The 12,900-nt window shown below is 41.3% G+C and overlaps 2 protein-coding genes across 6 annotated transcripts in view; one reads left to right on the top strand and one right to left on the bottom strand.

The window, feature by feature from the left end:
• Positions 1–853, bottom strand: part of septin7b (septin 7b) — a 22,095-nt gene extending 21,242 nt beyond the window's left edge. The window contains exon 1 of the mRNA XM_061777467.1: positions 765–853. Coding sequence (XP_061633451.1) covers positions 765–797 — 33 coding nt within the window. The 5' untranslated portion in view covers positions 798–853. The remainder of the gene's footprint in view (positions 1–764) is intronic.
• On the top strand, positions 86–12,884 carry LOC133479919 (serine/threonine-protein kinase Nek10-like). Of its 5 annotated transcripts, XR_009789113.1 has the most exons (10): positions 86–312; positions 1,609–1,690; positions 3,150–3,244; positions 4,142–4,237; positions 5,938–5,979; positions 6,990–7,180; positions 7,944–8,005; positions 8,072–8,143; positions 8,218–8,282; positions 8,346–8,724. XR_009789113.1 is itself a non-coding variant. In XM_061777485.1 (7 exons), the coding sequence occupies exons 4-7, from the start codon at positions 9,522–9,524 to the stop codon at positions 11,441–11,443; spliced, it is 414 nt and encodes a 137-aa protein (XP_061633469.1). In that variant the 5' UTR covers positions 7,902–8,143; positions 8,218–8,282; positions 8,346–8,645; positions 9,441–9,521; the 3' UTR covers positions 11,444–12,884. The 5 variants fall into 5 exon arrangements, 4 of the variants coding, with proteins under 4 accessions (XP_061633469.1, XP_061633470.1, XP_061633466.1 ...); XM_061777485.1 differs by lacking the exons at positions 86–312; positions 1,609–1,690; positions 3,150–3,244; ... (1 more) ...; positions 5,938–5,979; positions 6,990–7,180 and adding exons at positions 9,441–9,674; positions 9,884–9,986; positions 10,068–10,120; positions 11,339–12,884 and having other exon boundaries at positions 7,902–8,143; positions 8,346–8,645; XM_061777486.1 differs by lacking the exons at positions 86–312; positions 1,609–1,690; positions 3,150–3,244; ... (4 more) ...; positions 8,072–8,143; positions 8,218–8,282 and adding exons at positions 9,441–9,674; positions 9,884–9,986; positions 10,068–10,120; positions 11,339–12,884 and having other exon boundaries at positions 8,328–8,645.
• Positions 12,885–12,900: the final 16 nt, after the last annotated feature.

The following is a 12,900-nucleotide window of genomic DNA, read 5'->3' as shown; positions in this document are numbered from 1 at the left end:
ATCACAGCAGGACACTTAATACGCTCTTCAGACTGCAATAGTCTGAGACCAGTGATTTTAGAAGTCAAAACATGCCCTGTGACAGACAAGATCTACTTAATCCAGATTAGAAAGCAGGAGCAGCAACCTGGCTTCTTCTCCTTGCTTAAACCCTGACGTTACATCCTCCAGGCTGCCTTGTTTCAGACAAACAGAATAGTTTCACGTTTATTACAATAATTGTTTATAAGGATTGTTAAAAACACACACGTGCGGGAGTAATGTGGCACGCACTCGTTTGGGGCTCCGAGCTCTTCTTCGTGGGGCACAACTGTGAGTTTAAGTGGCCGCATAGCGTGTGTCGTGACTTTTAACCCGTTAAATTGATGACAAATACAACAATAGATCACATACGTGATTTTTTATTTTTTTCCCAAAAACCAGGAAGTTTATCGAATGCTGTTTAATGCATAAAAACGACTACAGAACAATCAATAAATCACCCTGGTGTGTTACTATTAGCAGCGAAAGCTTAATATAAAAGTTTTAAGGGTCACCACGATTATAAAACGAGTATAGTGTTGCAGTTAACTTTGAATTTTTTTAGTTGACTAAAGAGCAAGCGACAGGAAATGACACTCCCGCTAGCTGCTAGCCAAAAAAATGAGGCTATAGCTAAGCTAGCGAATCCAAGTGGAGGCGGACGACTGGGCGTTGGTTGCTCAGACGACTGTACAAGCTTTATAAAATAAAATTAAAAAAGCCACCTCGGTCAAATGTATCACACCTAGCGCGAACGCGGAACACAACCGTCGCATTTTTACAACCGGCGTGGGCGAGCAATCTTTGAGACGGTAGCCGAAGAAGCGAGCACTCTCACCCATTGCGTTGACGCTCCCTGCCGCCTCAGTCGCCGATCATTCACGAGCCGACATTCCCCCAGTCTGAGCGCATTTGCGCGAGTTACGCACTATAAATTACGCAGCGCCACCTGTGTTCGTCGTAGCTGCGCTGAAAACTCGACGCAACGTCTACGAGAATGTCCAAGCGGGGAAATGTCGCGACAACGCTAAATTCTTTTCAGACCCATCGTAGTCTCGCGACATTTCACCCCAGGAAGCAAACTTTTTTAGAAGTATACCACTATTATTTTTAAAATCTGAAAACAAAAGCAAAAACAAAAACGAGTTATAATAGACAATTGTTACACGTATTTAATGCTATGAATAATACTAATTAATATACCGTCACAATTGTCCATCTTTTAGGTCTCGATTTTCCGTTGGTAGCACATTCCGTCAGGAAATATGAGGCGTCGCTTGTATCCATGGCAACCAAGACTGTCACTGCTACTCCAGTCTCGAGTGTCGTTTTATTACTAATTTTAGGTCTTTCCCTTTGCTCGGACTATTAACACCAAGACCCATTTTCAATCCAAACATTTTTTGGTGTTCCTCTTTGTGATAATGGAGGAACATGACTTTGAGGTTGACTAATTTCACTTCTAAAATGTAAATAAATAAATAAATTACTTCTGGCTACCGTAGTTGGCTTGTAGCTAATATAAATTAAAGCCAACATAACATAGGCTAGCAGCTAACTAGCTGTATTGTTTGTTTACCTCCACAGATAACGCAAACAAGTTAAAAATATCCAAGCAAGTCAAAAAAGGAGACAAACAAGCTCTGACATCCACGGGAATCAACAGGAAGTAAGCAGAGGTTCCTCTTGTCTGTGGTCTAATCGAGTCTGTGACATCATTTAGAATGAATATGCATAACATCATGTAAAAAAAAAAAAAAAAAGGCAGGACATGATTATTATGTTCTTCTTTGTTGGTCCTATATTTATTTTCTATTGGTGCTGTGTTCATTGCGTTGGTTTCCTTTTGCTGCTGTGTTCGTTCTATGTTTTGTGCTGCCTAATGTTGTTTCTCTGTTGGCTCTCTGGTACTGTGCTGGTCTTATGTTGGTCCCTTGTTTGATTCTCTGTTGGTGCTGTGTAATAAACATAGCACAAAAAGTAAGACCTTTTTGTGTTTGGTAGATTATTTCTATGTTGTATGTCTTTTTGGCAATACATTTTACACCACTGGAAAGCATGTTTATTACCTTTTTAAATGGTGACACATCCATCCATTTTCCAAACCGCTTTTCCTCACTGGGGTCGCATTTGTAAGGTATCAGCAGAGCTGAGTATAGTGGTTTGCGCCCATGAAAAATTTGCTAAATCATCTCCAGCAATGTTCAACATCTTATTTTGTTGTTGCCATTGACTCTTGTTTTCTGGATTGGATGATCAACGTTTGAAGAAGCAAGACATAATGACAATTTAAATATTGATTGATTAAACAATAAGTAAATTCAATAGCGTGTGGAAGAACCATATACAGCTTCAACAGCCTGGCACCTCCTCCTCCTGCTACTGCTGTGCCATGTTTGGCATTAGCAGAGAAGATTTGGTACATTTCTAGTGGGCACAACCCACGTACTCAGCTCTGCTGCTCATCCCACACATGCATGTTCCTCACAAACGCGGCACCATTTAACTCATTCACTGCCAGCCTTCCCAGTTAACATGGATATTTGACTTCTAAAGCCGTCAATGGCAGTGAATGTGTTAAAAAGGAAATCAACAGGCTTTCCAATGGTGTAAGATTATTTGCCAAGAAGCATTGTTAAAACAAAGAAATCATCTACCAAACGCAAATGTCCTTACTTTTTGTGTCATATTTACATGTATGTTGATTCCATCTTGGCCCTAAATTGGGTCTACGTTATTACTGTGTTATTGTATCCATGGCAACCAAGTCTGTCACTACAAGTGTCGTTTTATCACTAAGGCCAGGTCGTCTTGTTTGGTCAGAGTATTAACAATGAGGCACATTTTTAATGTCATTTTTGTTGTTGAATGAACAGTGCCTATTCTGTCACAAGGGAGGAAAGGTAATCTGTGGCTTTGACTGAAAAACAATAAAAACATATTTTTCCAGGACATCATGTGATCTGAGAAGGCTTCAGGCCCTGCTTGCCAAAAGCAACCCCAAGCAAGAAAACAAAGCAGGCCGTTTTGATGAAGATACAAAGAGGCTCATGTTTCCTCTGGTGTGTGTGTGTGTGTGTGTGTGTGTGTAACAACAATAAGTGGTTTGCCCCATGTGTGTGTTGCAGGTGTTGAGTCACAACAATGCAGGCAGCAGCGGATTCCACAGCCCGCACCCTCCCAAAGACAGCTGCGGGGAAGCCACCGAGCTCGAGAAATTCAGGTTAAAATGTCCACAAAATGTCCAATGAACCTCCCGCAAGTTAAGGAAGTCACATTCTATTCATGGGCCCATGGAAGTCTCTTGTTATGCTGGGATCCAGTTTAAAAATCTTGAAAAAAGATGTTTTTAAATATCAAAAAATGATTTTTGTTACACTTCTATGGCCTGCTGTGATTAGCGGAAATCCGAGAGTAATTGAGCACCAAGTTGCCACTAGATGGCGCATGAGAACAAACGCAGTGAGTAGGTGAGTTTTTCAGCGGAAATCGGAGAATAGGTTCACCCCAAAAAATCCCAAAATTAGCAAATTTGTGAATGCCGAACCACGAAAATGCAGTGATTCACTGTAATCCCTAAAACGTACTTTAAGTTCTTAGTGCACTTCTAACTACTACAAATAGAAAATAATAGTTCCCCCACAACCAATAAAAATACATTATTTACCCACCAAAAATATTTTTTTTTACCAACAAAAATAAAAACACTCCCAGAGTGAAATGAAAAACAATAGGTTGATTAAGGTACTATAGCGCCCCCAGGTGGGTAAGGAGAGCCTCAGTCACCGATGTGTGATACCATTGTATACAGGTACAGTATTTTTTTTAACGCTGGGAGAACAGTAAAACACATAAAAGCAACACGCACACTCACACAGGTGCTGCTGTCGGCCACAGCTCACGTCCAGACACATATGCAGACCCACCGACATCACATGCCACCACGCCCCACCTCTTAAAAGCAGATGTATGTACGTCGTCGACACATACAGTATTTTCTATACATTTTTTGCTTGCAATTTGTTTAATTCTTTGTGTTCAAATATTTTTTTTAAATATTTTTTTTGTAGAGTGCTAAAGGAGGAGTGTTCATTAAAAAGACTTAATGTCCCTGTTTCAGCATGACGTACGGAGAGCTGAGATGTTTTAGCAGCTACCCGCTACAAAAGCTCTTTGCAGACATTCTCACCTTGCTGGTCAACAACCGACTCTGCAGGTAAATCACAATATGTGTTGCATCAGTGAATAGGAAAACTCTATCCACCCCCTTCAAATGCCAGGTTTTTGTGATATTCAAAAATGAGACCAAGATAAATGTTTTGAAACTTTTTCCACCATTGACGTGACTTATAACCTGTACAACTCGCTTTGAAAAGAAAGGAGAGGGGAAGCAAAAACAAACAACTGAAATAATATGGTTCCACAAGTGTGCAAACCCTCTTAAAACGGGGATGTTGCTGTGTTTAGAATTAACCAATTGCATTCAAACTGCTGTTTTGTGATAACACTGACTGGTATTTAGAACTGTTCATAATTCCCTCCACCTTGACTAAGGACCAAGTTTCAACTGACACTGACAAGTAGACTAAGCAGTAGAGTAAGTAGACTAAGTAGACTGTTCAGATGTTCTAGTAGGCTTTTCGTGACAGTTTTTTTTTTTTTTTGCTTTCTAGCTGAAGCGTGACACTTTTGTGATAACACTGACTTTTGAACTGTTCAGAATTCCCTCCCCCTTGACTAAGGCCCAAGTTCCATCTGACACTGACAAGTAGATGAAGTAGACTAAGTAGCAATGAACTAAATTGTAGCAATTAAGCATGGTCGTGCCAACATCATGCTTTGAGGCTGTTTTTTTTCAACTGGAATTATGAACAGTTTGAAGTAGAAGTCAGTGTTAGCTCAGGGGTCTTTGCTAGAAAGCAAAATACATGTCAGAAAAAGCCTACTAGAACAACTGAACTTTATTTGGGGGTAATCAGACGAACTCGAAATTATTTTTCTTCGGTTGGAATTATGAACAGTTCCAAATAGCAGTCAGTGTTCGTGCAAACCCTTCAGGCTTTTGCGAGAAAGTAAAAATAAATGTGAGGAATAGCCTACTAAAACAATGACATTTTATGTGGGGATAATTAGATGCACTTTAAATGATGGCACGTGTGTACTGAAGGCGGCACGGTGGACGACTGGTTAGAGCGTCAGCCTCACAGTTCTGAGGACCCGGGTTCAATCCCCGGCCCCGACTGTGTGGAGTTTGCATGTTCTCCCACATCCCAAAAACATGCATAAATTGGAGACTCTAAATTGCCCGTAGGTGTGACTATGAGTGCGAATGGTTGTCTGTTTGTATGTGCCCTGCGATTGGCTGGCAACCAGTTCAGGGTGTACCCCGCCTCCTGCCCGATGACAGCTGGGATAGGCTCCAGCACGCCCGCGACCCTCGTGAGGAGAAGCGGCTCAGAAAATGGATGGTTGGATGGTGTGTGCTGAATGTGCTGCATTTAACATGAGTTTGAGTTAATTGGTTTAATCTGAACACAGCCACAATCCAGTTACAAGAGGTTGTGCACGCTTGCGCAGCCGCATTATCCTCAGTTATTTGGTTTTACTTGCCCTCTCAAAAGAAAAAAAAACATTTTTCAATTGAGTTATCCAGGTTATAGGCCACATTAATGGCGGAAAGGATTTGGAAATGATTTATCTCGGTCTCATAATTTTTTTTTTTATATCATTTGAACTGAGGTGTGTAGACTACTGTGTAAGCTTTTTTTATATCCAGTCCTGTATGTACTGTTTTGAGTCTGTTTGTTCTGTTTTGGTGCTGTGTTGGTCTGTGTTTGTTCTATGTTGATTCTGTGTTGGCTTTGTATTGGGTCCGTTCTATGTTGGTTCTGTAAGTTTTTATTTTCCTCCCTCCAGAAGAATTTTCATCATCTCAGAGGCGTCCATTCACTCGCCAAGGTAAAAAAAAATTGTTTTAAATCCCATTGACTTAAACCAGGGATGTCCAAACTCTTTCCACATTTTTGAAAATGTTCAAAAAACTATCTGGTATTATTCAAGTAAAAAAATTAATTGAAAACATGTAATTTAACTGTATCTTTTGCATAAAAAAATGTAAAATAAAAAGTGTAACATCTTATTAAAATGATTAATTCTTAAAGTGATTTGAATTTTTAAATATCAAAAAAATTGTGTGCTATCTAATTTCAACAATTTAACATTTTCTTGTAACCTTTTGATGTGGGCTGTGTCTCATTTTAATTTTAATAAAATCCTGAGGCCAATTTTCATTTAACTTTGTTTTAATTAAAAAAAGAAATAAAAAGTATGATATCTTGTAACATTCAACTTTTGTTACATGTTAAATATGAATTTAGAAAAATAGTGTGCTATCACAGCCTTCAGATTTGAACCTTTTTGTGTTACCATGTCAATCTAATCAGACCAGGGCCTTCACGATCAGTAATGCTGGCCCATGTACAGTAACTTCTATTAAATTATGAATCGACATCTTAAAGTATTACCAATGGGACTGTTTCTTTAACCAATCAGAATCCAAATTCGTCCTGGAGGGCCATTTCGCTGGCCTTGGTTGGACTAATCTGAAATCTGTTTCAAAGAAACAGTCCCATTGTTAATCTAGTTGAAGTTAATTGACCAGCACGACTGACTGTGAAGGCTCTGGGCAGCAATATTTAGAGTTTTCTTAACATCCAGTACTTTTAGGCCACAAAAAAATAAATGTTATGTGAATTCAGTTTTTCTTAATGGACTCCATTTGTTCATAGTGTTTTAATAATTAAATTCATAAAAAGAAAATATTCTACATGTTTTAAATGAAAATTAAAGACTATACAAACGTCATGAGATTATACAAATCATCATCAATCATAAAAACAAATAATCTTCCTTATAGAACAGGAGGCAGGAGGTTTACTTCTCATCTTTTAATCTCAATTCGTTAACAGCGACAGAAAGTTTGGCTGCGACCGCTTGTCCATCGAGGAGCTGACAAGCGCCAGGGCCGCCGGCCGCGTCCGCCGAGGTCGTACGAGGGAGGAGCGAGGACCTCGCGCGGGCGCCGACAACATCGTGGCCCTGCAGTCGTGTCAGGCAACACACAACAGGAACAATGCAGACAAGAGAACATTTTGTTAAGGTTAGAGGTCAGCCTGCAGTGGTTCAAGTGAAGTGATTTGTTGCCTGCCAACCCCCAAGCTCCCCAGAGATGTCTTATCAGACGCTGAGAATGTAAACACGTAATTTCCTGAAAGGGCGTGACTTTCTGCCGCTACAAGCTTTTTTTAAAAATTTTGATTTATTTATTTATTTTTGATAAATGTGTTTCAAAATAAACATCTTATCAGCATTCATCCACTTTTTTCAACTGCACTTTTTAGCTGCTCTGTCGCTCAACCAATTCAAAGTCAAAGAACAAAATGTGTGGCGTGTTAGTGCAGGTTAGGTACAGTATGACTTTTCAAAACAAAATGACCCATAGTTCCAAAATGTTGGATTTTTATGTTTGGGTAAAAGTTAATGGGGTTAAGGTTGGATTTGCAGTTGGGGGTTAGGGTTGGGGTTAGGTTTAGGGATTGGGGTTAGGGGTCGGTTAGGATTGTGTTCAGGTTAAGTGGTTACACTGAAGCTAGCAATGGCTAGCAAGATGATGAAGCTTGTTGGGATTAAAGGCAAAACGTCTTCTAAGACAACCAGAAGAGTCCAGTTGTGATAGCTTCAGTGCCCAGAGAATGAAATGAACTGGATGAATGAGAATATTCACGAGCGATAGCTAGTTAGCAGGTGTCTGCCCGGGTTCAACAAGCGCTCGCTGACGATAGTGTTAGCGAGGCTTATTGCTAAGTATATTACACGGTCGCTATAAAATAATTATGCCTGTCGTGATTCTCTTTTTGGTGCAGCTTGCTGCGCAGCTCTGACTGAGCTCAGCCTGGAGGACTCGTGTGCTCATCACATTGCGCAGGTCAGCTTATAGCAAAAAAGTAGTCTAAAACATAACAATTTGAAGCAAGTTGAGTTTCTTTCTCAGGAAAACGGGATCTATATTTTCGCCAAACTGATTTTAGCCCAAGAGTCTGGACCGAATGTGTCATCTATACAGGTATAACTTTTTGTATATGCGATATGAGCTCTGACAGATACATTGTTTAGTAACATGAGCCAATGTGTCGGCAGTGTTGCGCGTTCCGGGCACTGCGCTTCCTCTTCAGCGTGGAGAGGAACAGACATCACTTTAAGAGGTACTGATGACATCATGCCAGTTAACTTGAGGTGTTAAGTAGCGTGTTTGTTTCTCTTTGCAGGCTCTTTCCCACCTTTACGAGGCGTTTATTGACGTGGGCCATTACGTGCTTGGACCTGGAAGCCTACGAGGGTCTTCAAATCAAAGTGTCGCAGTATTCTGTGAGAACAACATAAAACCACCTATTCATTGAACCATTGTTTTATTGTCATTTTTTGGGGGGGTGTTACAGGACGAGGAGCAGGAGAGCCTGCAGGAGGGAATCATGGCTGTGGACCAGAACCGGCCCACGCTCAAAGTGATCAACGGCTACACTGTACTGGAACACCTCGGCACCGGTGCCTTTGGTAGCGTCTTCAAGGTACAACCTGGTCAGCAGTGTCGTTCCACAGTTGTCTTTTTACTCTGTGTTCCAAATTATTCGCCAAACCATGCCTTTTATTTTTTTTTAAATCCCCTTACACTTTGTTCCAAATTTTTAAGCATGTTTTTTGTTGTTGTTCATTTTCCTAAATAGCCTGACAGTAAGTAAGACATTTTTATCAGCAATAATTATTTTAACTCCTGCATATTCAGGATTTTTGTCATAATACATTTGTTTTCATGCAAATTTACTCAGTGTCCAAATTATTGTGCAAGAACTGCCTCTCAGAGTTTCCGTTTGGAGGTATAATGCCGTCCACTCTCAAGAGGTTTTTTTTCCCATTTGTTTCATTCAAACCACCTGACAAAATACTTTCTGTTCTTCTTCTGTGTCTGCTTATAATAAGTAATTCCCCGCTATGTCGCAGATTTTTCTGTTAAACATATCAATTTTTTTCCTGTTGAAATACATTTACAGTGGGGGGGGGCAAGACCTGCCACGAATAGCTACTATTCTAGTAGCAAGGGCTTTGGCCGGTCTAACAGAAGCTCCTCCCCTAACTACAATATAGTTCCTTAGCACTTAGCTGCCACAAGGTGGCGCCAAAACACAACTTTTACATTATCCAGGGATTCTGCATGTCTAATAGAAGCTTATACCCTCACTTCAACATACTTCCTCGGCACAAAGATGCTACAAAATGCTGTCAAAGCACTACTTTTATATTAGCCTATCGCTGGTTGGTCTGGATTGTAACTCCCACGATGAACAGGGGATCACTGTATTCTTCAGATGGCCCCCCCCAAATATCGTCAAGTACTACAAGACCTTCCTGGAAGGTGAGGCTCTCTTCTGATTATCACGTGCAAGAAGATGGCGAACGAGTTGATTGGCTCGCCCCTAGATGACAAGCTGTACATCGTGATGGAGCTGATCGAGGGCGTTCCTCTGCTGGAGCGTTGCAACTCCCTGAAGGAGAAGCAACAGAGCTTCATTGAGGAGCGAATCTGGAACATCTTCATCCTGGTAACAAGCTTTGTGAAGACACATTATGTCTGTTTATATTTGCTTTATATCTTGGTTCATATGGGCAGAGGTCAAGGTGAAGGTCAACGCCGCTCTATGTTTAACCATAAGAAATATATAATATTGGATGGCGTCCGGACATGGTGGCGGCCTAGTGTATGACATAGTGTGAATGAAGTGCGCAATGGTCGATATCATGTCCTCCATAGATGTGCCAGGCCCTGAGGTACCTCCACAAGGACAAACGCATCGTCCATCGCGACCTGACGCCCAACATCATCATGCTGGGCGAAGAGGAGAAAGTCACCATCAGTAACTTTCATCTTTTTCATCAGTAACGTCGCGCTTGTTTCATCTCAAAGTGTAACGTGGGGTCTTTCCTCTCGCCCACAGTCGACTTTGGGCTGGCCAAGCAGAAGCAGGAGAACAGCAAGATGACCTCAGTGGTGGGCACCATCTTGTACTCTTGGCGAGGACAGACAACTCACATTATACTTTTTTAAAAATCATCACAACAGGGACTTTCAAAAAGAAAACTGCGTCTGCTGTGTGTGTGTGTGTGTGTGTTTGCGTGTCTGTCCCGAGGTGGTGAAGAACGAACTGTACGTTCACTTTTAACACACCCCACAACACAGGATTATCGCTCAGGATCATCTTTGAGATATCGGATAATCAGGCCTTTACTTAGTTAGATCGCAAAGTGTAAAATTCACAAATTAGGCCTGATAATTGGAGCTCTGCAAATGTTTTAACATGCACTCCCCCCCCACCCCCACCCCCACCCCCCACTGTTATTGCAGAAACAAGCATTCATTCACAACAGCTGAACTTGTGCACTTTCCTCCGAGCAACATTGAAGAGAATCTCATTTTGGGTAACACAGCTAAATTCATTTCACGCAGAGTACGTGACACAATGAACACAAGTAAATCTTTTTTGCAGATGACGCCTCAGAGACTAAAGACGCACAAGAACAACACAACAGTCAGTTGTGTCTTTTTACAGCTCCTTTCACAAACGTTTTATACAACTAAAAGAGTCTTTTTTTAAATTTACACATTTAAGGGGGTTCGAAATCTGACATCTCTGTCACACCTGAACTACCTCTATCTGGGCAAGTCAACTTTTTCACTCAGCCTGCTTTTTACACGGCATGGTTCAAGTGACACAATTCAGATTTGTTTTGCTCTCAAGTTGCACAAATGCTATCAGCATAAGGAAAAAAAAGACAAATGGAATTAGATATCAGGCCTCTTCCAAATGTCTTTTCTTTTCTGTCTTTTATTTAACGCGATCAAGTTTTATGGGTTTGTACTGTATACTTACTAACTGTAATGCCCTCGCAAGTGGGGAAAGGAGAGCCACAGCAGCGGTTGAACGGCGGGAGAAGAGTCAAACACAAAGACACTTTAAAGCACACTCACGCAGAAGCTGCTATCGACCACAGCTCACACCCTGACACTCACACAGAGACTCGCCGACAGTATTTTCGATACATTTTATGCTTGTAATTAGTTATTTTTTTCTCTTCCAATGCATTTGCAAAGTACAAATAGTATGTTTCAATAAGTTAAAATGTAAGTAATAAAGTATTTGTACTCAGTTACTTCCCACCTCTGATGGTATTTTCTCAAATTTGATGTTTCTCAAATGGTTGTCCTCAGGCCGTGGTAGAGGAGCTGCTGGAAGGGAGCGGCTGCAACAAAGACAAGAGCGGCAGGTGCGCGTCACCATGGCGACACGCTGCTTCCTGTGTGGGCGGAGAGTAAGTTGCCCCACTGTGTGTGTGGATGCGTGCTTGTGTGCTTGTGTGCGTGTGTGTGTGTGTGTGTGTGTGAGCAAAACCACAGACCAAAATAAAAGTGAAGAAAAAGGTTTATAAAGGAAATGAGCTCACAAATCAAGCCCATTTAGACTGCTGGTGGCAAAAACACATGCAAACCCGCGGACTGGAGACTGACTGACAGCCAGGACACAACATTAGGTATGCCCAAGTTGTGTTGTTGCGTTGTGATTGAAATTGTTTTCTTGGTGTGTAAATTACTGACGGTTCACTGAAAATGGCTGCAAGCTTGTAACTGTCAATGTGGAAAATAATGTTCATGTCTAAAATCATAGATTACAGTCCATCCATCCATCCATTTTAGAAATACATATAAAAAATACATATTAAAAAAATGCAGCAATATACTTTGCAATGGGGGTTGAATAATTTGGATTACTACTGTAAACGACTAAACTAAAACATAAAATAAATATTTATAAATAAATAAAAATGAAATGTATTTTTTTAAAATATTGAAATAAAATATTTCCCCCAAAATGATGATGTATCAATATAATTTCCAATTAGGTTGAAATATTTTTAAATAGTGACAGTAATAGAAATAATTAAAGCTTAAAAATACATTTAAAAAAAAAAATAATACAAAATTACAAGTCTAAAAAATATACAAATATAGACAAATAATATGACAAATATTCGCGACCCTAGTGAGGAGAAGCGGCTCAGAAAATGGATGGATACAAAAATATATCGACGCTTCCGTTTGACACCGTCAGAGTTGGTTTGGTTACCTTATTTGGCCACATGGTGGAGACAAAGTAGTAGAAACACTTCTCGGGATGACGCATGTTTGTGCGCCGCTTCTCCTCACGAGGGTCGCGGGCGTGCTGGAGCCTATCCCAGCTGTCATCGGGCAGGAGGCGGGGTACGCCCAGAACTGGTTGCCGGCCAATCGCAGGGCACATAGGAACAAGCAACATTCGCACTCACATTCACACCTACGGGCAATTTAGAGTCCCCAATGAATGCATGTTTTTGGGATGTGGGAGGAAACCGGAGTGCCCGGAGAAAACCCACGCAGGCACGGGTAGAACATGCAAACTCCACACTGGCGGGGCCGGGTATTGAACCCCGCTCCTCAGAACTGTGAGGCTGACGCTCTAACCAGTCGGCCACCGTGCCGCCGTGTTGGATATTTGTCATATTATTTGGATATGTTGGGCAGCCGTGGCCCAATGGTTAAGATCATCGCCTGCCACCGTGGGGGACCTAGGTTCAAAACCCCGACTGGACCATCCGCCAACATCCCCCGGACTCATGGCTGTGGTGTCCTTGAGCAAGACACTGATACCCCGAAATGCTCCCCGGGCGCTTCAGCTGCCCCCTGCTCCAGTGTGTTCCACTAACATGTGTATGTGTTCACTGTGATGGGTTCAATGC

Source organism: Phyllopteryx taeniolatus, chromosome 6 (genome assembly GCF_024500385.1).
Source record: "Phyllopteryx taeniolatus isolate TA_2022b chromosome 6, UOR_Ptae_1.2, whole genome shotgun sequence".
Classification (NCBI taxonomy): Eukaryota; Metazoa; Chordata; class Actinopteri; order Syngnathiformes; family Syngnathidae; genus Phyllopteryx; species Phyllopteryx taeniolatus.
This window is presented reverse-complemented; position numbering and strand designations above follow the sequence as displayed.